Genomic DNA, 23,538 nt, shown 5'->3' on the forward strand with positions numbered 1-23,538 from the left:
CATCGCAGAACCATATATACAGAAGCAAATTTCAGAACTTTAGCAGCATTAAAAACAACTATGCATGAACAAAATCACACAAGTGGGAAATTACTTTAATTGTGCTATATACATTCACCTACCAGGGATACAATTACATTGTTGAACTATATGGAAAGCTGAATGTTCAATTATTTGCAATCTGTTGAAATGATGGAGAGACTGCTTGTGGCAGTCACTTACATTTGCTGCCAGCAAAGCATTATCTTGGAAACCAAGTATGATCTCATTTATGATTCAAGAACACTGCTGACCCTTGCCATTGGTGATGGTTGTGTAATTTGAAGGAGATATAACCATAAATGTATTATCCAGAGGGATACTCTGATGCATATGAAGACAAATACAATTTGGATACCAATAAGATTCCATGTGCAAATGCCCATAATGAAATTAGTGATCTGTCATGAAAATATAAGATATACCAATTCTTAAAAATAGTAATTATCTCTCGGAAAAATTACAGAACAGTTGTATTTTAAACACATCTATCTTATTCCTATTCACTTAATTTGTGCTTTGCTAGGAAATATTTGATTAAGTTCATAGAATTTCTTTATCACTTCACTTCAAGTGAGCATGTCTTAATATTTCATAAATAAGTTGTAACAAAAAAATCATACCACAACCAGAGAAATTCAGACAAAACAGTTCCTATAAGGCCATTAATAAGGATGTACATCCATACGGTTTTGGTTGGAAATTCAAAAGCCTCAAATCCTGTATAATGTAGCAGGAAAAATCCAGGCCACAGTAGCAGGAGATTAAATAGTCCCACAAATCCTGTATGGAAAAAGGCAAAATAATAAAAAACATGAAAACCAGAGCAAATACTTCTAATTTAATATAATAAAAATATGTTAAAACCTAAAGATATTTATTATTATTTTTATTTTGTAAGATGTTACTTGAGATTTTATAGATCTTGCCATAAATTCAGTAATTCCATGTTCTCAGCAATGAGCTACACCTAATGGTTCACGTTCAGAGGACAGATTAAGGATAATTCAGGTTTTGTCTTAATTAAATCAATACCTCAGCTTGCAAAGGAATAGGAAAATGGGGGTGATTGAATGTAATTAAAATGTTTCTCTTTGTTACATACTCTATTCAAATGCAGCACATCATGGATGTTTGAGTTCATTGGAGTTAATAGCACAAATCAGTTATTACAAATCAATGATTTGTTATGTTGCTATATACATTACATTGATATCTCAGAGTAACATTCCAATAACGACAAATAACGTGTGATAAAGTTTGATTCTTAAAATACACTAAGCAGCTAAAATATGCTAAATCGGCATTCTATCAAATGTATAATTGTTATCCCTGTAAGTTTTTTTTGTTTGTAAATCATGAAATCTAAATTATGAGCTAATGTGAAAACAATAATTTCATGGGTTATTGTCATGCCAGTGATCAAATAACTTTTTGTTTAGTTTTGTTAAATGGTACCAACATCACACGAGAAACGTTAATAACTTTTTCTACTTTATCATTTTTATGTAACATTTGTAGAAAACTAGTGAAACATGGAAGATGAAGTTTCAAATGAAAATCTAAATAAAAATGTTAATATGAATGCATAAAGATAACATCTAATATAATCCAAGGCTGATTATGGGTTGTGTGAAAAGAAAAGCATTTTCATACAAAATCATATGCAGCTTGTATTAGAAAATGGCTTCTCATACAATCCTGCATAAAATGATTCAGTGAAGCATGTTATTGCTTTTACTGACAAGACTTTTATATGTAGCAAGAAAATATCACGAGAAACTGTTTTAATACAACATTTCAGAATAAGAAAAATTGTTGAAGTGGTGTAATAAAGTTATCTGTCAGACTTGATAAAATTCTTTGATTTGTAAGTGCCATGAACTAAACATTCTTGTCTGAACAGTGAAATTAATTTTGTATGTACAAATGCTAGAGAGGTAATTTTGGTCGATAAATCAAAATTTTCGTTTTTGCTGGTACAGACACGGGTTCCTAATAATCATGTGATGGATGCCTTGCATATTTCCGGATAGATTTTTCCCCTTTTCTATTGAATACGAACTGAATTAATGCATCTTTACAATGAATATCCCACAAGTAGTTCATTCAAATCTCATTTCATTACATTCAATTTGCATTGATGGCAAGCAACAGACAACTCAATTAAGTTTGTCTATAGATTATGATATATCAAAGTTAAAATGTAATCGCTTAATGTTGCTAATTATTCAATTTTATCTATTCTACAAGCCGTTTATTTATTTTAGATATAATGTGGAATTCAATTTTAAGAAAATGGGATTTCTGTTCTGATTTATTATTTGGTAAAATAGAGATTTAATATTTAATAATTATCATTGCAATGAACATTGTATGTATCAATTGATGACACTACATTAAATATTCCTAAAATCACACTGAAAGCCAAAACTGTTTTAGTGCCGTCTAATTTGTGATAACATAAGTATTCAAAACATTTGAGTATCCAGAATAATAACAAATACGATTAGCACTATTCGCAAAAGCTGTAGATTTAAACAATTTTGCCACCTTATCTTCATCAAGTTTTAAGGCATACAGTTCTATTAAGAAAACAAGAAAAACTCCAAATGAACAATACCAAACCCTACACGAGTAGATTAAAGTGGTGACAAATTAGTGTAAAATATTGTTATTTTTATATTCTTTTTAGTCCTAGGCATGACTTTTCTATATGCCCTACAGCTCAGGAGACAATGCATTGTTTAGAGCATTTAGCCATTTAATCTATTTGTATAGTCCTCAATTCTAAAACAGCCAATCATTTTATCACAATATTATTTTATCAACATCACTTTGTTTAGAGTATTTCGCCATTTGATCTATTCACATTGCCCTCAATCTCAAAATAGTAATTCATTTTATAACAATATTAAGAGAGAGCTATATGCTCTCCTAAAATATATTTCTCAGATGCTGGGGAAGATGTACTTGAAAAATAAGTTTGTGTGGGCTGGACAGGTTAATCCTCAGCAGGACTGGATTTAGTACTATGGAAAATATGCTGGTGTTATTGCAAACATATTAATTGGCTTGGCATGGGTATAGAAACCAAAGCATCGATTGAAATGGTCAGGCTATGGAAATGGAACACAGATAATTTGGGAAGCATTGCTCCAAAGATTGAAAAACTAAATAAGGAAGGAGTTTGCAATGCTTCATGATATATACTTGAACTTAAAAGATCTTGTGAATAATGGAAAAGCATTGAGATCACAGACAGACATGCTGAAGCATGTGATCATAGTTATTACAGAAGCACAAGTTAAAGAACTTGTGCTCAACAGTCCTGGATACCACACACATGAAGAGATGAAAAGGAGAGAAGCGGTGGTTCACACTTTGGTCAAAGGAAATTAATGGAACTTTGGGAAAAGATAAAATTCCTAAATTATCAAATGAGAGAACATGGATTGAAGAATTAAAAGAAAGGCAATTACAATGTTAGAATGTACAAAGACCTTCAAATAGTCAAGGGAAAGATAGTAGAGCAAATAGGTGCTGAAAAAATAATGTAAAAACCCCCCAGTAATGTTGTTTCCCTGGGGCTTGGGAGGGGTTCAAATTGTGAAGGGCCTAAATAAGGTGGAGGGTCACAGCCTTTCTCTCAGGGTTCCCTAGATAGTCCAAGCTAATCAACATTATCTATTCTTGTTAATAATATAAATGCATGAACTGTATAATCTAAAACTTTCTATGCCTTCACTGAAGACTGAGTAATAGAAAAGTCTAAGACGGAGTAGTTCTAGACAGGGTTATTGTAATTCTATTGCAGCTATCCTCTGAACATTTGAAGGTGTTTGTTCATGTATAATCCACTGATGTACATAAACCCTGAATATTTAAACCTGATTTTTTTCCAGCTAATATTATTTAATACCAATATTAACCCATTTATTTTCCATTTCTCAAATTAACTAACTGAAATTGTAAAATTTTGGCATCAACGTCTTCAGATGTCATCCAAAAGATCATTGGCATGAAATTTTAATTCTCTTTCTCTCTCCACTTCTGTCGCCTGACCTGCTGAGTATTTCCAGCATTGTTTGTCTGACTGACTGATTTCATGTAGAATTTGGCAGTCAAATGATATAGCCAAACTCTTGTCAACCGAGAAACTTGAAACCACTGGCAAGTTATAAGCAAATGAAGTCGAACGCAGCAGCTGTAGCTCATAACACATTAGGTGCTACTAACCAGGGATGTATTTCTACAAATTTTCTTACATGGTCAAGCTCACATGTACAAAAGATCATCAGTGACAGGAGCAGAATTAGGCCATTCGGCCCATTAAGTCTACTCTACCATTCAATCATGGCTGATCTATCGCTCCCTCCTAACCCCATTCTCCTGCCTTCTCCCCATAACCTCAGACACCCGTCACAGTCAATAGACCAGATACGTAGCTGTTGTTCAGGGAGTAAAAGTACTGTTTAAGTATTCTGTGGAAATAATCATTAACTGTTAAAATGTAAGTTAACCCACAAAATAGTACATTAAGTGACTCTCCCTATAATAGCAGCAATGTTTTTATATTAAATTAAACTAACACAAAGAAAGTAATAGCATCTGGTATGAATGTTTCTTAATATACACGATGTAATGTTGGACTAACTTAAATCTTTCATCACAGTTTAAAATTCCAAAGTATTACATTTTAACCCACTTAAAGAAAGGAAATGACTTATTTAAAGCATTTTAGCAAATTACAAATTTTAAGCTTGCTCGATTTTCAATTTGTTTAAATATAATTAAAATCCTGTACCAATTTTATTATATAGCAATAAACTCAAATAACATAAGAAGCAACCGAAGATGATTTTATTATTCAATGAATGTCACTGTCAACCTTACCAAAAAACATTGGAATGTCAAGTTTGTCTTCTCGATCAACTTTTCTTTTAATCATTACAATATAGACGGCATATAACACTGCCCCTGTCAATGACCACAATGAGCCTGCAAATAAATAAGAAGCAAAGGTTAGATAGAATAATAGACACAATGAGTTTAAAAATAAGAATTCATTCTAAAAAATAATCCATGAAATCTCTTTATATCATTTTGTTATTAAGTTTGCTCTCATCTCAGAGATCAGCTTCTCTATACAATAGTTGCTAAACCTGATTGTGTGAACATACCGCTCCCTATTCTCTATCTATGGGTGTTTTCACATTTGTGCAAATTCCCTTCTCTGTTCATTTGAATTTTTGATTATCCATCAGTGCTGACTTTGATGGTCTGGAGGTGTCATAGTCATGAATGAACTGGGTGTTGTGTGGAGATGGGGTAAGGTCCATGTTTGAGATTAGTTTGGGTGGGGTTGGTGGGGGACTAGAATAGGTTCCCAGTACCAGTCATGACAAATGGGATTTACTGAGAGCCGTTTTCATTTTTGCACTAAAGCAGACCTTATATTGCCTTTGCTTCTTATTTATTTGCAGGCTCATTGTGGTTATTGACAGGGGCAGTGTTATATGCCGTCTATATTGTAATGATTAAAAGAAAAGTTTTTAACGGACCTACTTCCGAAAAAGTAACTGATGACTAGTGAGGATTACACATGTGTGGATGAAAATCAATAAAACAGTGTGCCGATGACGACCACAAGATATGGAGTGGCATTTTAGACACAGTGGGTCTAGCAAGAAAAACAATGGCGTTTGCAATCGAAGTGGGAAGTCCTGAATTTTCTTGACTAAACACTTAATCACCGAATTAAGCACTTATTGTGCTTCATGGCAAAATTTTCAGGCCAATATTTCTGAAAACATTTCACATCCTGGAAAATCTGAACCAAACTATCCACCAGCCCACAACTATTTTTCCAGGATCCCTGAGATGCCATCAGATTCATCAGATTATTAGCCTTTAGAGCATGTTAATTTAGTATTGTTTCTCCAGTGATTATGTTCCCAAATTTTCTACTATTATTCGGATGCTATTAGTGTTTTCTACCTATAAGACAGAGACAGTACATTTGTTCAAGGTTTCTTTCATTTACTTAATTGCCTTTGTTAATCTCCCAATCTTATCCTCTCGGGGATTAAATTTATCTTTATGACTCTGTTCCTTTTTATATTTTTGTACAACTCCTTACAATTTGTTTTTCCATTTCTTGCTCACTTACTCTCATAATCTATTTCACCCCATTTTAAAAATCTTTAAATCATCCTTTACTGATTTCTAAAGTGCTACAAAACCATATCATCAGTTGGTTTTTTTAGTCTACTTTTCATTTGAACATATCTTTGTTAAGAATTTTATCTTCTTAAATGTCTGTAATCTTTCAAATTAATTAATTTCTCAGTCTTCTTGAGATGTCTGCCTTCATATCTTTGAAACTGCCTTTATTTATGTTTAAAACATAACTTTCAACTACATGTTTTCACTCTCAAATTGAATAAGAAAATCTATCATGTTATGATCACTCTTGCCTTGAGGGACATTTATCATGAAATTGTTAATTAATCATAGCTCATTATATAAAAGCAAATTAAACATAGCTTGCTCCTGGTTTGGTTCCACAATGTGCTGAAAATGTTCTGAATATGCTCTTTCAACATCCTTTCAGGCTGGCTTTACCAACGTAATTGATAGGAAGATAATAGTTACCTCCAATTAATGCATTTATTTCACAAAATGGTGGAGTAACTCAGCAGGTCAAGCAGCATCTCAGGAGAGAAGGAATGGGTGACGTTTCGGGTCGAGACCCTTCTTCAGACTGATGTCAGGGGGGCGGTACAAAGGAAGGATATAGGTGGAGACAGGAAGATAGAGGGAGAACTGGGAAGGGGGAGGGGAAGAGAGGGACAGAGGATCTATCTAAAGTTAGAGAATGGGCGGCACGGTAGCGCAGCGGTAGAGTTGCTGCTTTACAGCGAATGCAGCGCCGGAGACTCAGGTTCGATCCTGACTATGGGTGCTGCACTGTAAGGAGTTTGTATGTTCTCCCCGTGACCTGCGTGGGTTTTCTCCGAGATCTTCGGTTTCCTCCCACACTCCAAAGACTTACAGGTATGTAGGTTAATTGGCTGGGTAAATGTAAAAATTGTCCCTAGTGGGTGTAGGATAGTGTTAATGTACGGGGATCACTGGGCGGCACGGACTTGGAGGGCCGAAAAGGCCTGTTTCCGGCTGTATATATATGATATGATATGATATGAAGTCAATGTTCATACCGCTGGGCTGCAAGCTGCCCAAGCGAAATATGAGGTGCTGTTCCTCCAATTTCCGGTGGGCCTCACTAGAGCAGCGGATGCAATAGATGAGGTTGGAGGAGGTGCAGGTGAACCTCTGTCTCACCTGGAAAGACTGTTTGGGTCCTTGGATGGAGTTGAGGGGGGAGGTAAAGGGACAGGTGTTGCATCTCCTGCGTTTGCAGGGGAAAGTGCCTGGATATGGGGTGGTTTGGGTAGGAAGAGACCTGCGCCTCCAATTAGTGCATTGCCTTTTGTGCAAGCTCACAGGTTTTCTTCACTTATATTCTACCCTACAGTGTAGCTGCTCATAGGGGATCTATTTATACCAGCATGTTCTTTACCTTGCTAGGTCTCACCTCCACCCAAACTGATTCTACCTATTGATCTTCTGAAGCAATACATTTTTTTGCTACTCTTCTAATCTTCCTCTTTGCTAAGATCCGTTTCTCATCTGGCCATCCCTTAAAAATGTCTGTTACCCAGGCCTGGTCACATTTCAGCCATCTGTAACAGCTATTATAGAGCACACCCATTTATTTATATTTGTACTTGTACACTGTGGTTAAGGAATTTATAGTGACATAGACAAAATTGGGACAAATGAGACTTATGCTAAATTACTCTTTAAATAGAAGATAGAATCAAAATGCTGGAGTAACTCAGTGGGACAGGCAGCATCTCTGGAGAGAAGGAATGTGACGTTTTAGGGCATGACCCTTCTTCAGACTGAGTCGGGGAGAGGGAGATGAGAGATATGGAAGGGTAAGGTGTGAAAGTGACAGATCAAAGCAGATGGTGGATCAAAGAAATGTAGAATAGTTCATTGTCTAACTATTGTAAAACTAGTGGGAGAACTAGGGTGGGGAGGGACAGAGAGAGAGAGAGGGAAAGTAAGGGTTACTTGAAGTTAGAGAAATCACTATTCATACCACTGGGTTGTAAGCTGCTCTTTAAATAAGTCTGCAAAAGCATGACCAACCAAATAGCTATTTTTTACACTGCACCTTTCAATCATTCTAATAGATTTGTCATGCATTACAGGTAGAATTGATGGACAATTATTACATATACAGATTTTGGTGCAGTCCACATTACCCAATATGAAATCTGAACAATATCCAGACTTGGATTGAGATCCTAACATATGTCAGGTCACATATGTGGTACGAGAGTCAGGCAAAGAATACCTGCATTGCTGGAAGGTCCAACTACTTCTCAGCTCCTTCAATAAAGTATGAATGCTAAATACCTCACTTTCAACATGCCTAATATCACCGACTGCCTTAACAAGATCATGGCAGAGGTAAGGAGATCTGAGACAAGGAGCTTATAGTTGACCCCTAATTATTTTTCCTATGACAAATTGCAGTCACAAGATTAATGGAATTCTCACAACATGCCTGGTTTGCTACAATTACACCAATGCGTGAAAATTTAGGCAATAATACCTGTCTGATTGGTTCTTCTGCCTTCAGACTCTATACAAATACTCTCCATTACCAGTGCACCACAGCTATTGCAGACATAATCTTGCAGACTGCTGTAATTCTCAAGATAATTTTGTCAATGTTTTGCCAAGTCCTAAGACTTCTACTTTGCAGTAGGACAAGAGCAGCAATTATGATCACCAAGATTCCCTGGAAACCAAACTGAATGAAATATACATTGATGTTCTTTTATCAGCACTGGGTTAATATCCTGGAAGCCCCTCGCACCAAAGCATTTAAGCTAATGCCATCAAAACAAGATGTACATAGTTCTTCATTTTCATTATGGCAAATAGGAAAAGGTGTAAATAAATATGATCTTGTATTTTTGAGAATAAACTTCATTTTGAAAAAAATACCAAATACTGAGAGTTAACAATGCATCATTTTATATATGACTATTATTCAATATCTAAGTGGTGTGCAATAGAGGTTAATAATAATTTGTATTTTTTATAGAAAAATGTCCAAACACATGTCACAGGAACATTCTCAAACAACTTTTTACAACTATGGACATTGGGGAAGTTGGTCAAAATCTTGATTGGAGAGGCAACTTTTAACAAAAGTCTAAAAGAAGCCGAACAAATCAAAGAGAATTAGTGTGGAAATCCTATAGCTTATGGAGCAAGGTTTTCTTGCCAATGGTGAAAACCTATCCTGCAATGATCAATAAGTTATTTATTTGAATACTGAAGCACTGGAGAATATTACAGAACAAAGATTAAAAAACAATTTCAGAATTGAAAAAAAAAGATGTTCTTCAAGCAAGAGCCAAAGTAAGTCAGCAAGTATGAAACATGGTGTGAGGTAGGACATAGATAATAGGGGCTTCGGTGACGTCAAGCATATGGAGAGCAGAGTAAGGGTAGTGGCCAGTAAAACAGTCAAGGTTAAAAGGTAAATGGCATATGTGAGAATTTCACAAGCAGCTGAACTTGAGTGGGCAGGTATCAGGTAAGGTTATGAAAGTAGAAATAGGCAAATTTAGCAAAGGCTGAGGTATGTGCTGGGAAAGGGGTGAAAAACCTTAGAAAGTTTGAAAATCTTTGAAAAGCTCAGAAAGTTTCATAGAGGCAGAATCCTGAGCCCTTCAGCAGAATCACAGGGCGTCTTCACAGGGACAAAGAAAATGTCGCTGGTCTACTTGTATTACTTTGGAGAAACCAGTTTATGTGGTACTAAATGTAAATCAAGTGTAACAGTTAAACACAGTGCATTCAATGGTGATGGTGAGGTGGTGCACGGCTTTGTCTTTGAATTATGTGGAAAATGACCTGTTGTTACAGAGAGGTATCAAAAGAAGGGAATGGTGGTGGTGGTGTTCTAGGATACATCCTAGAGAGAAGACTGGAGGTAATGGTTCCGCAATCAAAAGCAATGATTCATATTATTAACTGCAAAATTTCAAGTGGACTTGCCCAATGTCATCTTGAACACAATGTCACAGACCAGGTGAGAAATTAGCTCAGGAAGATCAATGCGAGGAACGCAGCTGGTCCGGATGGCATCAGCTCGAGGCTCCTCAAGTCCTGTGCAGACCAGCTGTGCGGAATATGTGCATGTCTTCAATCTGAGCCTGAAACTGGGGAGAGTTCCACAGCTGTGGAAAACATCCTGTGTGGTACCGGTACCAAAGACGCCGCACCCAAAGGAACTCAACAGCTACAGGCAGGTGGCACTGACATCACACCTGATGAAGACACTGGAGCGTCTAGTCCTCGCCCATCACCGCCACCTGGTGACACCATCAATGGATCCGCTGCAGTTCGCCTACCAGACTCGCATCGGGGTGGAGGACGCCATCATCTACCTACGGAACAGAGCTCTCTCACACCTGGAGAAGCCGGATAGCACTGTGAGAATCATGTTCTTTGATTTTTCAAGTGCATTCAACACCATCCAGCCGGGGCTTCTGGGGGGCAAGCTGGAGCGCACAGGAGTTGTGGAGATCTGTCCTTTTCCTTTGTTTCAGCCACTATATTCTGCATAAGCTTTGCAGCATTGTGTGCTAGGCACATGCTAGAGGCTCTCTCACTTTCTGCAGAGTGGATCACCACCTCACATCCTGGATTCTGGACTACCTCACCAACCGACCACAGTATTTGAGGACAAAGGACCTGGTCTCGGACAGGGTGGACTGCAGCACTGGGGTTCCACAGGGAACAATGCTAGCGCCATTCTTGTTCACTCTGTACACTGCGGGCCTCAGGCACAGCTCTGCAGACTCCTATCTACAGAAGTTCTCTGACGACTCTTCCATCGTCGGCCTCATCACAGGTGACGAGGACAGGGCGTACAGAGAACTGATCAAGGAGTTTGTGGACTGGTGCCAGCGGAACTGTCTCCCGATCAACGCGGGGAAAACCAGCGAGATGGTGGTAGATTTCCGCAGGCGCAGCCAGGTCCACCCAACACCGGTGAACATCCAGGGAATGGACTAACGAGAGGGTGGATTCTTATATGTACCTGGGTGTCTACCTCAACAATAAACTGGACTGGACTGAAAACACCGATACAGAAAGGGCCAGAGCAGACTTTATCTGCTAAGGAGACTCAGGTCCTTTGGAGTGCAGGGGGCACTCCTAAGGACCTTCTACAACACAGTGGTTGCATCGGCCATCTTCTATGGAGTGGTCTGCTGGAGCAGCAGCATCTCAGCAGCGGGAAGGAAGAGACTCGACAAGCTGGTCAGGAAGGCCAGCTCTGTCCTGGGTTGCCCCCTCGACTCAGCGCAGGTGGTGGGAGAGAGGAGGATGATGGCAAAGCTAACATCGCTGCTGGACAATGACTCCCACCCCATGCAGGACACTGTCACTGCACTGAGTAGCTCCTTCAGTGACAGACTCCTTCACCCCAAGTGCGTGAAGGAGAGATATAAGAGGTCCTTCCCTCCCGCTACTGTGAGACTGCACAACCAGCACTGCTCCCAGCAGACCAGTCAACAATAACGGCTAAGAACACACAGAAAACTGATGACAATTTATGTATCTTTTATTTATAATGAATGATCTTTTGCTATCCACTTTGCTGCTGTAACACTGTAAATTTCCCCGGTGTGGGATGAATAAAGGAATATATTATTATTATTATTATATTATTAAATATGCGTTTTGGAACTTTGCACTGGACTTGAAATGATACCAATAACTTTAGAAGTGCGCAAGTAACTTAACGCATGTAAGTTGTGCAAGCAACGTATTTATACGTGCACAATGTTTTTAGATTATTTACACGTAGAATTATAATTTTACAAATTGACACAAGAGGAAGTATTTGGAAACTGAGCAACGAAATTCTCTTAAACTATTGGTAAGTAATTTATTTTTACTTACATAATATTTTTAACAGCGAATAATCAAACTACACAAATGAATTCTAAGACGTCTTGAGGTTAAAAGCAAATTAAACATAGCTTGCTCCTGGTTTGGTTCCACAATGTGCTGAAAATGTTCTGAATATGCTCTTTCAACATCCTTTCAGGCTGGCTTTACTAGCTTTGCACAATCGCTTATATTTTATTATTAAAACAATACATTATTACAACCTTTTAAAGTTTAGAGTCATAAATTATTAATGTTCTAATCTGATGATTGCCAGATACTCCAATGAAACAGTTAATGCAGACTTTATAAACGGTGTCCTCGTAAAAAGTTAGAAAGTACAATAGTGTAAAACAGCCAAGTTAATGATTTTTTTTTAAACAACATCAGTGTTGGAATTTTGTGATTTTTATGATTCACTATGATGTAGTTTTTGCGTATTTTAGACAGAAATTTCAGCCACTTCCTCTGATGATATCTTCAGCAAATGTGTTTTTAGAAAAGGGACAGATGAGCAAAATATTACTCAAAATTATTTGTAATTGTCTTGAGAACTGTATAAATCTCTTCCCAGACGTCTCCCTTGTTTTAGTTAATTTGGTTGTAACTTATTTCCTTGCATGTTTTTATATTTGAAGATTTACTGTGCCAACACATCAATCCTTAGTCATTCTATTACTTAATTCATCAGTTGATTTTCTTTTAACCTTTTCAGAAAGATCTACACAGTATCATAATTATCACTGAATGGAAAATTAGCAGTCGGGCAATCATCTTCAAAGTAAAAGTGAACATAAGATTTCAAATCATATTACACTAGTTTTGATGAAATAAAAATATTGCCTTCAGGTATATAATCTCATTATTTGAAGAACAATTTCACGTAACACTTCTGAGATCATGTCCCTGCATAGAAAAGGATAATGATCACAAGAACTCAGTAATGATAAAACAATGTACAGATTCAAAATAGAAAATCTACATTTCTGTCTTAATTGTAGAACTTTCACTTTAGCTAAACTGCCCATTAGCATCAGAAGCAGGCTCTAAAAAGGTCAGTCGATCTGACCAATTAAAAAAGATGGTTATTTATTGATATGCATTATTCAACAGCACACAAAGTCAATCAGACCCAAAACACCTTCCTTGTTGCATTTGCACAGATGACTTGAAATTATAACATTACACGTGCACCAATTATTATTCAAGCAGAACAGGACATTCAACAGCATTAGATTCATGAACCCATAGCGTCACTGGGAAATACCATAGTTTAAGAACCATTAACCTCCTTATAATGACAGTGCTTAACTAATCCTGCAAACTTACCTTGGGACGCAATACACTTTCCTAGGATGGTTGAAGTTATGTCCCACCTTGCTGCCATGTGGGCATTAAGGAAAGAAGAACCACGTTGTTAGAAATGTGACAAGTACGAATGCAAGGTGGTGTTATTATGGATTAATATCTTGAGGATGCAGTTCCTCCATTTTTATTGTCCATGCAAGGTATCCTATAGTTTAGTGAATTCGTCTGGTTCTGTACATCCAGGTTATCAATACATTGAATGTACAGATCTGTGCCTTTACAAACACACTACAAACAGGATTTGAGCATTCTGTCGAAAGGTAAATTGCAGTTTCAAATAACCTGAGACAATGTGGCTAAATATTATTCAGTTATCAACGTTCATTCATAAAAATTAAAGTATAAGAAGCAGACAAAATATGAAAAAGAAGCATCATATTGCAGAAGGTAAGCTGGTTATCTGATTACAATCAACAGTGATTACAAGCTTAATTTAAAGTTGAGGGCTAATCATATTTTGGCATATTCATGATAAAATCACACAATTAGTGCCAATCATACCTTGATTAGCTGGGGAACAGTTCTTATGTATTGGCATACAAATTTAGCATTACAGTATCTGCATGAGGAAAGTTAACTTTGAAAAACTAAAACATTAAATATTTCTACAATCCTCATGAACAATTTAAGTACTGTAGAAATAAACAAGAAATGTATGATTGGTTTGGAATTTTGATGCAACTTTATTGAATAAAATTGTGAAAAATTGGCGGTCTTTATGTACCAAAAATATATTAATAATAATTATTATTACATAGAAACATAGAAAATAGGTGCAGGAGTAGGCCATTCGGCCCTTCGCGCTTTCACCGCCATTCAATATGATCATGGCTGATCATCCAACTCAGTATCCTGTACCTGCCTTCTCTCCATACCCCCTGATCCCTTTAGCCACAAGAGCCACATCTAACTCCATCTTAAATATAGCCAATGAACTGGCCTCAACTACCTTCTGTGGCAGAGAATTCCACAGATTCACCACTCTCTGTGTGAAAAAAAACGTTCTCATCTCGGTCCTAAAAGACTTCCCCCTTATCCTTAAACTGTGACCCCTTGTTCTGGACTTCCCCAACATCGGGAACAATCTTCCTGCATCTAGCCTGTCCAACCCCTTAAGAATTTTGTAAGTTTCTATAAGATCCCCCCTCAATCTTCTAAATTCCAGCGAGTACAAGCCAAGTTTATCCAGTCTTTCTTCATATGAAAGTCCTGCCATCCCAGGAATCAATCTGGTGAACCTTCGCTGTACTCCCTCTATGGCAAGAATGTCTTTCCTCAGATTAGGAGACCAAAACTGTACGCAATACTCCAGGTATTGGTATCCACCAATGCCCTGTACAACTGCAGCAGAACCTCCCGGCTCCTATACTCAAATCCCCTCGCTATGAATGCCGAGTTACGATTGTGAACAAAACACAAACTGCTGGGGGAACTCAGCAGGTCAGGATGGAATGGATAGGTGACGTTTCATGTCGGAACCCTTCTTCAGACTAATTGTAGTGGGAAGGAGGAGTGGGGGGAGAAAGCTGGGAAAAAGAGGTGGGGGTGAGGTAAAGCCTGGTAAGTAATAGATGGGTGATTCAGATAAAGCTGAGAGATTTATAATACATACAGTTGAGAGAGATTTGGTAGGCAGATGGGTGGTGTTAGTGATAAAGGCAAGAAGTGAAAAGGACCCGAAATATTGCCTGTCCATTCCCTCTGCAGATGCGGTCTGACCCACTGAGTTCCTTCAGCGCATCCTGTTTTGCTCAAGATTCCAGTGTTTCTACCATTCCGTGTGTCTCTATAGTTATTATTATGTTAGATTGCAGAGTACAATGATGTAACCGTGATGGAATTAATCATTTCGAAAATATGCCATTTTGAAAGTAAAAAAATAGTACATACAAGGAGAAGGATAATGAGAGTGGGATCCAGTAAGCATGAGGGGAACACTGCATGAGATATAGCAAAAAAAATCTCCAGTAAAAACTGCCGGGCGGCACAGTGGCGCTGCAGTAGAGTTGTTGCTTTACGGCGCCGGAGACCTAGGTTCGATCCTGACTACAGGTGCTGTCGCTACGGAGTGTGTACATTCTCTCCGAGTGAGCGCGTGGATTTCATCCGAGTGCTCTGATATTCCCCCCCCCCCCCCCCCCCAATACGCCAAAGATTTATAGATTTGTAGGTTAATTGGCTTTGGTAAAAATTGTAAATTGTCCCTAGTGTGTAGGATAGTGCTCGAGTACACGGTATTCGTTGATTGGCGCAGACTTGGTGGGCCAAAGGGCCCATTTCTGTGCTGGACCTCTAAGGTCTAAAGTAAAGTAAAGTCATACGGTTGGCTCGCTTGGGGAACAGTTTAACTGATAAGAAAAGATCATAGCAAACTGAAAAACAATCTCAATCTTTGTGGCTGCCACAGTAGTTCAATTATCCCATCCTGCAGCTATGTCTGACCATATTCAATACCACAAGAGATACAATTAGTAATTTATGTAAATATATTTCAATCATATTTATTCATTTGGAAATAGTTAAAAATTAGAAGTATTATCTGACGTCTAAGGCATTCAAATGACTGCCAGCAGCTATGGCAAACACACTTTCTCCAGCTGTTTGGTATAAATAATTCTGAAAGCGAACAGGATCACTTAAGGATTCTCCATCAGTGTTCAAATATGCATTGATTAGATAACTTGCAAGTTTCCAAATGATGTACACAAAGTATTTTTATGGCTCCCAAAATCAAACTTGCTTAATTAAATTAATTGCAGTTTTCTACGTCTTTGATTTGATTATAAAATTTTAGGTTTGATTACTGTACCATTAGGGCAAGTTGATTATTTGCTTAGCTCGACAGGCATCATTTTTTTTCAAAAGCAAACTGTGCTCAACACAATTCAAGGTGGGGAAGAAGACAGGGGAGAGGGGGTGGGAAAGGTAGAGAGGTGGAGGGAAGAAAATCTTACTCAATTTTAGGTATGCTGCTGGAGAAAACTCTCACGGCAATATAATAACAGCTCTCAAAGAGGATTCATAGAAAATTGCAATAATAGAACTTATGGTGGGCTAGTTGTCTTTGATGTACAGAAAGTCTAGAATGGATAAATAGGATGGGGAAAAAATACTAACAAAGGTAAAGAATTGACAGCAAAAGATTACATTGTTATTGAGGCAGTGTAGCGTAGGTTCACGAGGTTAATCCCCGGGAGGGCGGGACTGTCATATGAGGAAAGATTGGAAAGACTGGGCTTGTATTCACTGGAATTTAGAAGGATGAGAGGGGATCTTATAGAAACATATAGAATCATAAAAGAACAGGACAAGCTAGATGCAGGAAAAATGTTCTCAATGTTGGGGAAGTCAACCAGGGGCCACAGTCTAAGAATAAAGGTGAGGCCATTTAAAACTGAGATGAGAAAAAACTTTTTTACCCAGAGAGTTGAGAATTTGGAATTCTCTGCCACAGAAGGCAATGGAGGCCAATTCACTGGATGAGTTTAAAAGAGAGTTAGATAGAGCTCTATGGGCTAACGGAATCAAGGGACATGGAAAGAAGGCAGGCACGGGTTAGTGATTGTGGATGATCAGCCATGATCACAGAGAATGGCGGTGCTGACTCGAAGGACCAAATGTCCTCCTCCTGCACCTATTTTATATGTTTCAATGTTTCTAAAAAGACAACAGATCAGAGTTGTAAATGGTTTAAATACCCAGCTTTGTTTTACAGAGACGTAACAGGTGTTTCTTATTTATCACCGAGCTTTGACTTTGAAGACTCATGATACAGAAAATATCCTGATATTTTGAATGGCTCGCCTAAGTATATATCCAGTAGAGAGAGCCACAAGATTTAGGGGTTAATGAATGCATTAATTAAATAATGAAAATAGCTAATGGAATGCTGACTTCAATAGATGGTGAGAATATGAATGGATAAATGTTTTCTGCAGCCATGCAAAGCTCCAGCTAGACCGTATGCAAAGGAACTGAGTACCACACATCTGCGGAAAGATATTTTTATCCAGAAGATAATTTGAAGTAGATTTACCTAAATGAAATTGGTCTTCATGTGATAAATTATGTTTGCTTTATCAAACTAAGGTTGTTTAGAGTCATAGTGATACAGTGTGGAAACAGGCCCTTCGGCCCAACTTGCCCACACCAGCCAACATGTCCCAGATACACTAGTCCCATATGCCTGTGTTTGGTCCATATCCCTCCAACCTGTCCTATCCATGTGCCTATTTCTTAAACGTTGGGATAGTCCCAGCCTCAACTAACACCTCTGCAGCTTGTTCCATACACCCACCACCCTTTGTGTGAAAAAGCTACCCCTCAGATTCCTATTAAATTTTTTCCCCTTCACCTTAAACCTGTGTCCTCTGGTTCGCGATTCACTTACTCTGGGCAAAAGACTCTGTGCATCGACCCAATCTATTTCTAGATCTCCATCGGAATTCAAAAGTCAGAGGTCTGAAATGTTTTAACTTTCAAAATATTAATGAGCACTGATAGCGTAGTTTGAGACAAACTACCTCTGCTGGATAGGTAGTTTCAAACCCGAAAAGTGCATTTAGACCACTCAGAAATATTGTTAGGTTCCACAATCCCATATACATAGGGAGACAGAAATTTAGATCATTCATCCATAAGTTTACACTTGAACAATTGTTAATTTTAAGCCTGAAATGATTTTTTCTAAATGTCGGCATTAAGCAAAATTGCTTGGTAAATGAAGATAGGACAAAAATTAGCCACGATCTCTTTGACAACATCTTCGAGGCATAATGAACTTTTCCTGCCTAATGTTTGGCTAAAATCAAACTTGTATTTGCTAAATACTAAATGAGTACTAAAAATGCAGCAGAATCCAAACTGTGTGATAAATTTGACTTTTTAGTATGACGTAAAATTACTTGCAGAAATGAAAAGAAAAATGTTGTCAGTACAGTTTCATTGAGAGAGGATTTGAGTTTAGGAACAAGGAGGTCCTACTGCAGTTGTACAGGGCTGTGGTGAGACTGCACCTGGAGTATTGTGTGCAATTTTGGTCTCCTAATTTGAGGAAGGACATTATTGCCATTGCGGGAGTACAGCGTAGGTTCACCAGGTTAATTCCCGGGATTGCGGGACTGACATATGGTGAAAGAAACGGCTTGTATTCACTGGAATTTAGAAGGATGAGAGGGGATCTTATAGAAACATATAAAATTCATATCGGATTCGACAGGCTAGATGCAGGAAAAATGTTCCCGATGTTAGGGAAATCATAAACCAGGGGTTATAAACCAGGGGTTATAGTTTAAGAATAAGGGCAGACCTCCCACCATTCCATTTTACAAATTCATAATTTTGATGTTCAAAATTCAGAATTTTACATAAAAATTCATAATATGGCGCGTAATGCAACTTTTCAGTTAAAAAAAAGTATGCATGCCAAATGCGCATACGCGTTGCTACATTCATGTGTGAAAAACGACTATTATTTCCAACAGTCTGTCGTTCTTGGACTACATGTACAATGTCAGGCCTATAATGAGTATATTCTGCTATTTATAGAAAGGTTATTGAACAGAAAAACTTTTTACAACACAAAGAAAAAAAAATTGTTTTGTTTCTTCTATTTTGCTTTTTCCTTATACATCCCAATTCTCTTGGTGTTGAATAAAGGAACAATGGTCATAAAATGTATGACCAAGTTATGAGGAAAGAGTTTCATTTAAAAATGCACATACCTAATTTCATTGAAGACATACTTGCTCCAGTGGTCTTCAACAGCAAATCACAATGGTCCATGTCCCCCCACCCCCCTCCACTCTCCTTCCCCCCACCCCCACTCCCCTCCCCCACTCTACCCCCACTTCCCCCCACCCTTCCCCCTCTTTCACCCACCTCAACTCCCCCTCCCCCCACTCCCCTTCCACCCCCACTCCCCTCCCCACCCCCACGCTCTCCCTCCCTCTGCCCCCCCACCCTCACTTCCCCCCCCTCTCCCTGCCCCCCTCCCCCGCACCCCAACCCCCCCCATTCACCCACCCCATCCCCTCTCCACATCAACGGGCCTCACGCTACACAGTGAGGCAAAGCCAGCGGCGAGGCCAGGCCAGCGGCGAGCAGTGAGGTCACAGCGAGGCCATGCTAGGCCAGCGGCGAGGTCAGGCCAGGCCAGCGGCAAGGCGGGCGAGTGGTGGGGCGAGGCCAGCGGCGAACAGCGGGGCGGGGGGCAGGCCAGTGGCAAGGCATGTGTTTTGCGGACAAATGTGAGCCCAAATTGGAATGACGGAAGTGAAATAAGAAAGCGGAAACCTTCCGTCAAATTCGGAAGGGTTTGGAGGTCTGTAAGGGGTAGGCCATTTAGGACTGAGATGAGGAAAAATCTCTTCACCCAAAGAGTAGCGAAACTGCGGAATTCTCTGCCACAGAAGGCAGAGGAGGCCAATTCACTGGATGTTTTCAAGAGAGTTAGATTTAGCTCTTAGGGCTAAAGGAATTAAGGGACATGGGGAAAAAGCAGGAATGGGGTACTGATTTTAGATGATCAACCATGATCATATTGAATGGCGGTGCTGACTCGAAGGGCCGAATGGCTTAATCCTGCACCTATTTTTCTATATTTCTACTCAGTGGGTAAAATGGCGTTTGTGGAGAGGAAGCAGCATTAAAGTTTCAGGTTAACGACTTCTCATCAAAAGTCAATTAACATTTCTAGCATTTCCCCTTTTAATTTCAGATTTCCAGCATTTTGCCATTGAATAGTGGCAAATAAATAGATGGTGAGCTATTGCACAATTCATTAATGATATAATTACAGAAAAACAAGTAAGCTTCCACCCTTCCTCTTTCCAACTGGGTCTTGGAAAGACAAAATTTCTATCTATGGTCTATTGCTAATAACTAATAATGCACATAACATTACATCGGGTAGGATCTATGTATACGAGTACGAATGATTCAAACACAATAACTAACATCACATTGCTTTGAATAATCAAGAGAAGTTACATTCAATTACTTCAAGTGCACTAATTTGAAAATTATGGAATGGAAGTTTAAGAACAGATCTAATGTGCCATTTCCAAATGGGTGTTACTTCATTGATCAGCTATTCCAACATTTCTACACTTCCAACACAAACTTGCAGAATGTAATTGAATACAGAACCAAAAATGCATAGGGGATGAGATCTGCACTGCTATGCTCATAAAGCTTTCTGATTAAATCTCTGATAAATCTAGAGGCTTGAAAGCATAAAGGCAATGGCACTGGAATACACCATAGAGCCTGGTAATAGTGGTATTGTTTTAGTCAGTCGAATTTTCCCTAGTAAATCATTCAAACATTACGTCAAATCAATGTTTCAGGTGCTAGACTAGTGTTTCCCATTTGAAATTAGATAGTCTTTCTAAAGTTTCTGCTCTGCCACCATCAGGCATTGATTGTAGATCTCAACTAGCCTAAGTAACAGCACATTAAAAAAATACTTGTTGACAGGAAGAAGACATAAAATTCCATGTTTGCTGTCCATGGCATGTGTTAACATGTACAAGCAAATTACCTCTTTCATCCAAAATTGCAATGAATGTCAAGGATAAGGTTTGGCATTTTAACCCAGATAAATGATTGGTTGTAAACAAAGGACCAGTTGTCAGTTAACAAAGTTTCACCAATTAACTCAAATAGTGCAACAAGATTTCTCTCCCCTTCCCGACTTCTCTAGGTTTCCTGGCTCAGGCAGAAATATGGTAAATGCTTTTGAAAAACAGACAGGATTCAACATCAAACAGAAAAAAAGATGGATGCTTGGTTCAGATAGCTGCAATTTTGTTAAACATCCAACACAGGAAATTTTGTGCCAAAAGGTTCAACTTTTCCAAGCTGTGGAGCTTTTCACATATCTATGAATTGCAATTCAATTAATGTATAAAGGCAAAAATTAGAAGCTAAAAGGAACAACTTTGAACTCAGTAAATTAGACACAGAATTAGTTTTTAAATGAACGTCTTGCTGCTAATATGTTAATATATGTTGAAGATACTCTCTAAACCTTTGGTGGGTGAAATAATTAATTGATTTAAGTGTGACATTTCATTGGCTTTCTTTCTATTCTGGGTTCAAGTTGCAGTATCTATCCAATTTACTGTAGATATTCACAGAGAGTAAAGCCAGCATGAGTGATGGAAAAAGGAATGTAACCTTGAGCTTGAACAGAAAACAATAAACTTGCTTTTACAATTTGATGTGCGGTAGAATTATTTTCTGACCAATGAGCACATACAATACATAAAGCTGGAAATTACCAGTGATCTGCATGGCAAATGCCATTGTTAGCTACTTGGCAAAGTTTTAATCTGTTTTCAATTTAAAACAAAATAAAGGAAAACCACTTGCAAACAACCGCTAATCACAGTTGTTCAAATTCTTGCTTTTACAATGACAAATCAAGGTGTGTTTTTTCATCTTGCTTCTACGAGATGAAGAAGTTATCAGATTTTATTTCCTTGCACATCTGTGCATTAGTAAGACACTATTGACAAAATGTTTGAGAGTTTTTGCATTAAATTCAATCATATTTCAATTTCCAAAATTAAACCATATTTTCACCTAAATTTAAGGCAAGGCCAAAAGGTGACTTTTTCAAAATAAATGTACCTGCCGTTTTCTGAAGGTGATTTTCATGCTGAAGTAAATCACAGTCAGCTACAGCCTTCCACATCTTCACTCAAATAATAATTAAGTCAGTTAGAATATAGGAACTGCTAGGAAAAAAAAAATGCAGATGCTGGTTTAAATCGAAGGTAGACACAAAATGCTGGAGTAACTCAACGGGTCAGGCAGCATCTCGGGAGAGAAGGAATGGGTGAAATTTCGAGTCGAGACCCTTCTTCAGACTGATCCTTTTTCAGTCTGAAGAAGGGTCTCGGCCAGAAACGTCACCCATTCCTTCTCTCCCAAAATGCTGCCTGACCCGCTGAGTTACCCCAGCATTTTGTGTCTACCTAAAGGAACTGCTAACTAGCTTCAGGCATCACAGTTTGGAAAAAATATGCAATGGCCAACTCTCATGTGACATCTTTGCATGTGCACTTTTGAAGTGAATTTTTCAACAGCAATTATTTCTTTACCCAGTGTTCTAATATTGACATACCAAAGACAAGACAGTAAGCCTGAAACCTTTTACAGCCCATGTAGTATTTGTACCACTGAAATATTTAATTGCTGAGCCTACAGGGAACAATGGTTCATTGATGATATATGTCTTTCAGGACAAGCAATTGTTCTTGCCACAAAACTATACCTTTTGGCAGTGTTGAATTTTTCATTTGTGCTTTGAGTGACTGGACAATACTCCAGGTATACAAAGCTCAAAGCACACATGGTGTTTGCTCAACAATTAGAAACATTCTACATGTATACAGCCATTGAATGATTATTCAAATAAAAATAATAGTTTGTCACATGTCAGAGCCAGTGACCTATTTTTTCAGCACAATTTCAAGAGGTTGGATTTTATTTCTGTTGTTAAACATGCTTGCTGTGACTTTTCAAACCATCTGAACACAAATCACAAAATGAGAACAAATGTGTCTGGTTAATAGGCTACCAACGACCTAAGAATGCGGGATCTATTATTTTAGTTTGTTCTTACCCCAAATAACGTATTGATTCCTATGATGATGGTATTCTTTTTCCCCTTCCTAGTCTCTTTGCATTATGCCCATGACTCCACTGATGCCCTCTGCCATTTTGATAGTTTCCAGCTTTCTGGTTTTAACAGCTTATCCCTATCTCTATGTCTGAGAAGTTAATCACGTCATTGATTGGATGTAGGCAAAATCTGCAGATCAGTGGGTTGAAGACTCCCGCATTCCATTTGTGTTGGACTTCATCCATACAAACAGAATTAATCCAGAGTCACTACTTTGGAATTAGATCAAGATGTCCATTAGCTCATCTTTTTAGTTATGCTTCAGGCTGAAAGGGAATTAAGTCAGATTGAAACTGAAGCATGTATGTTCCTACTCTATGTGAAAAAAACGTGGAATTTTCTGGAAATGTTCTGCTGCCCACTGGATTCACAAATATGTTTTG

General features: G+C 38.2%; 1 protein-coding gene across 6 annotated transcripts in view; it reads right to left on the reverse strand.

Moving 5' to 3' along the window:
- The window catches only part of LOC144595786 (solute carrier family 35 member F5-like), an 83,614-nt gene that overhangs the window by 19,875 nt on the left and 40,201 nt on the right, over nt 1–23,538 (reverse strand). For 5 of the 6 annotated variants that reach the window (XR_013547538.1, XM_078403442.1, XM_078403444.1 and 2 more), the window contains exons 10-12: nt 13,423–13,473; nt 4,936–5,040; nt 663–822 (exon numbers count right to left, since the gene is read on the reverse strand). Coding sequence is in view for 5 of the 6 variants with exons in the window: in XM_078403442.1 (XP_078259568.1) it covers nt 663–822; nt 4,936–5,040; nt 13,423–13,473 (316 nt within the window). In the remaining variant the exon portion in view is untranslated. The remainder of the gene's footprint in view (nt 1–662; nt 823–4,935; nt 5,041–13,422; nt 13,474–23,538) is intronic. The other variant, XM_078403445.1, reaches the window with a different exon arrangement.

Source organism: Rhinoraja longicauda, chromosome 8 (assembly GCF_053455715.1).
Source record: "Rhinoraja longicauda isolate Sanriku21f chromosome 8, sRhiLon1.1, whole genome shotgun sequence".
In the NCBI taxonomy this organism is placed as follows: domain Eukaryota; kingdom Metazoa; phylum Chordata; class Chondrichthyes; order Rajiformes; family Arhynchobatidae; genus Rhinoraja; species Rhinoraja longicauda.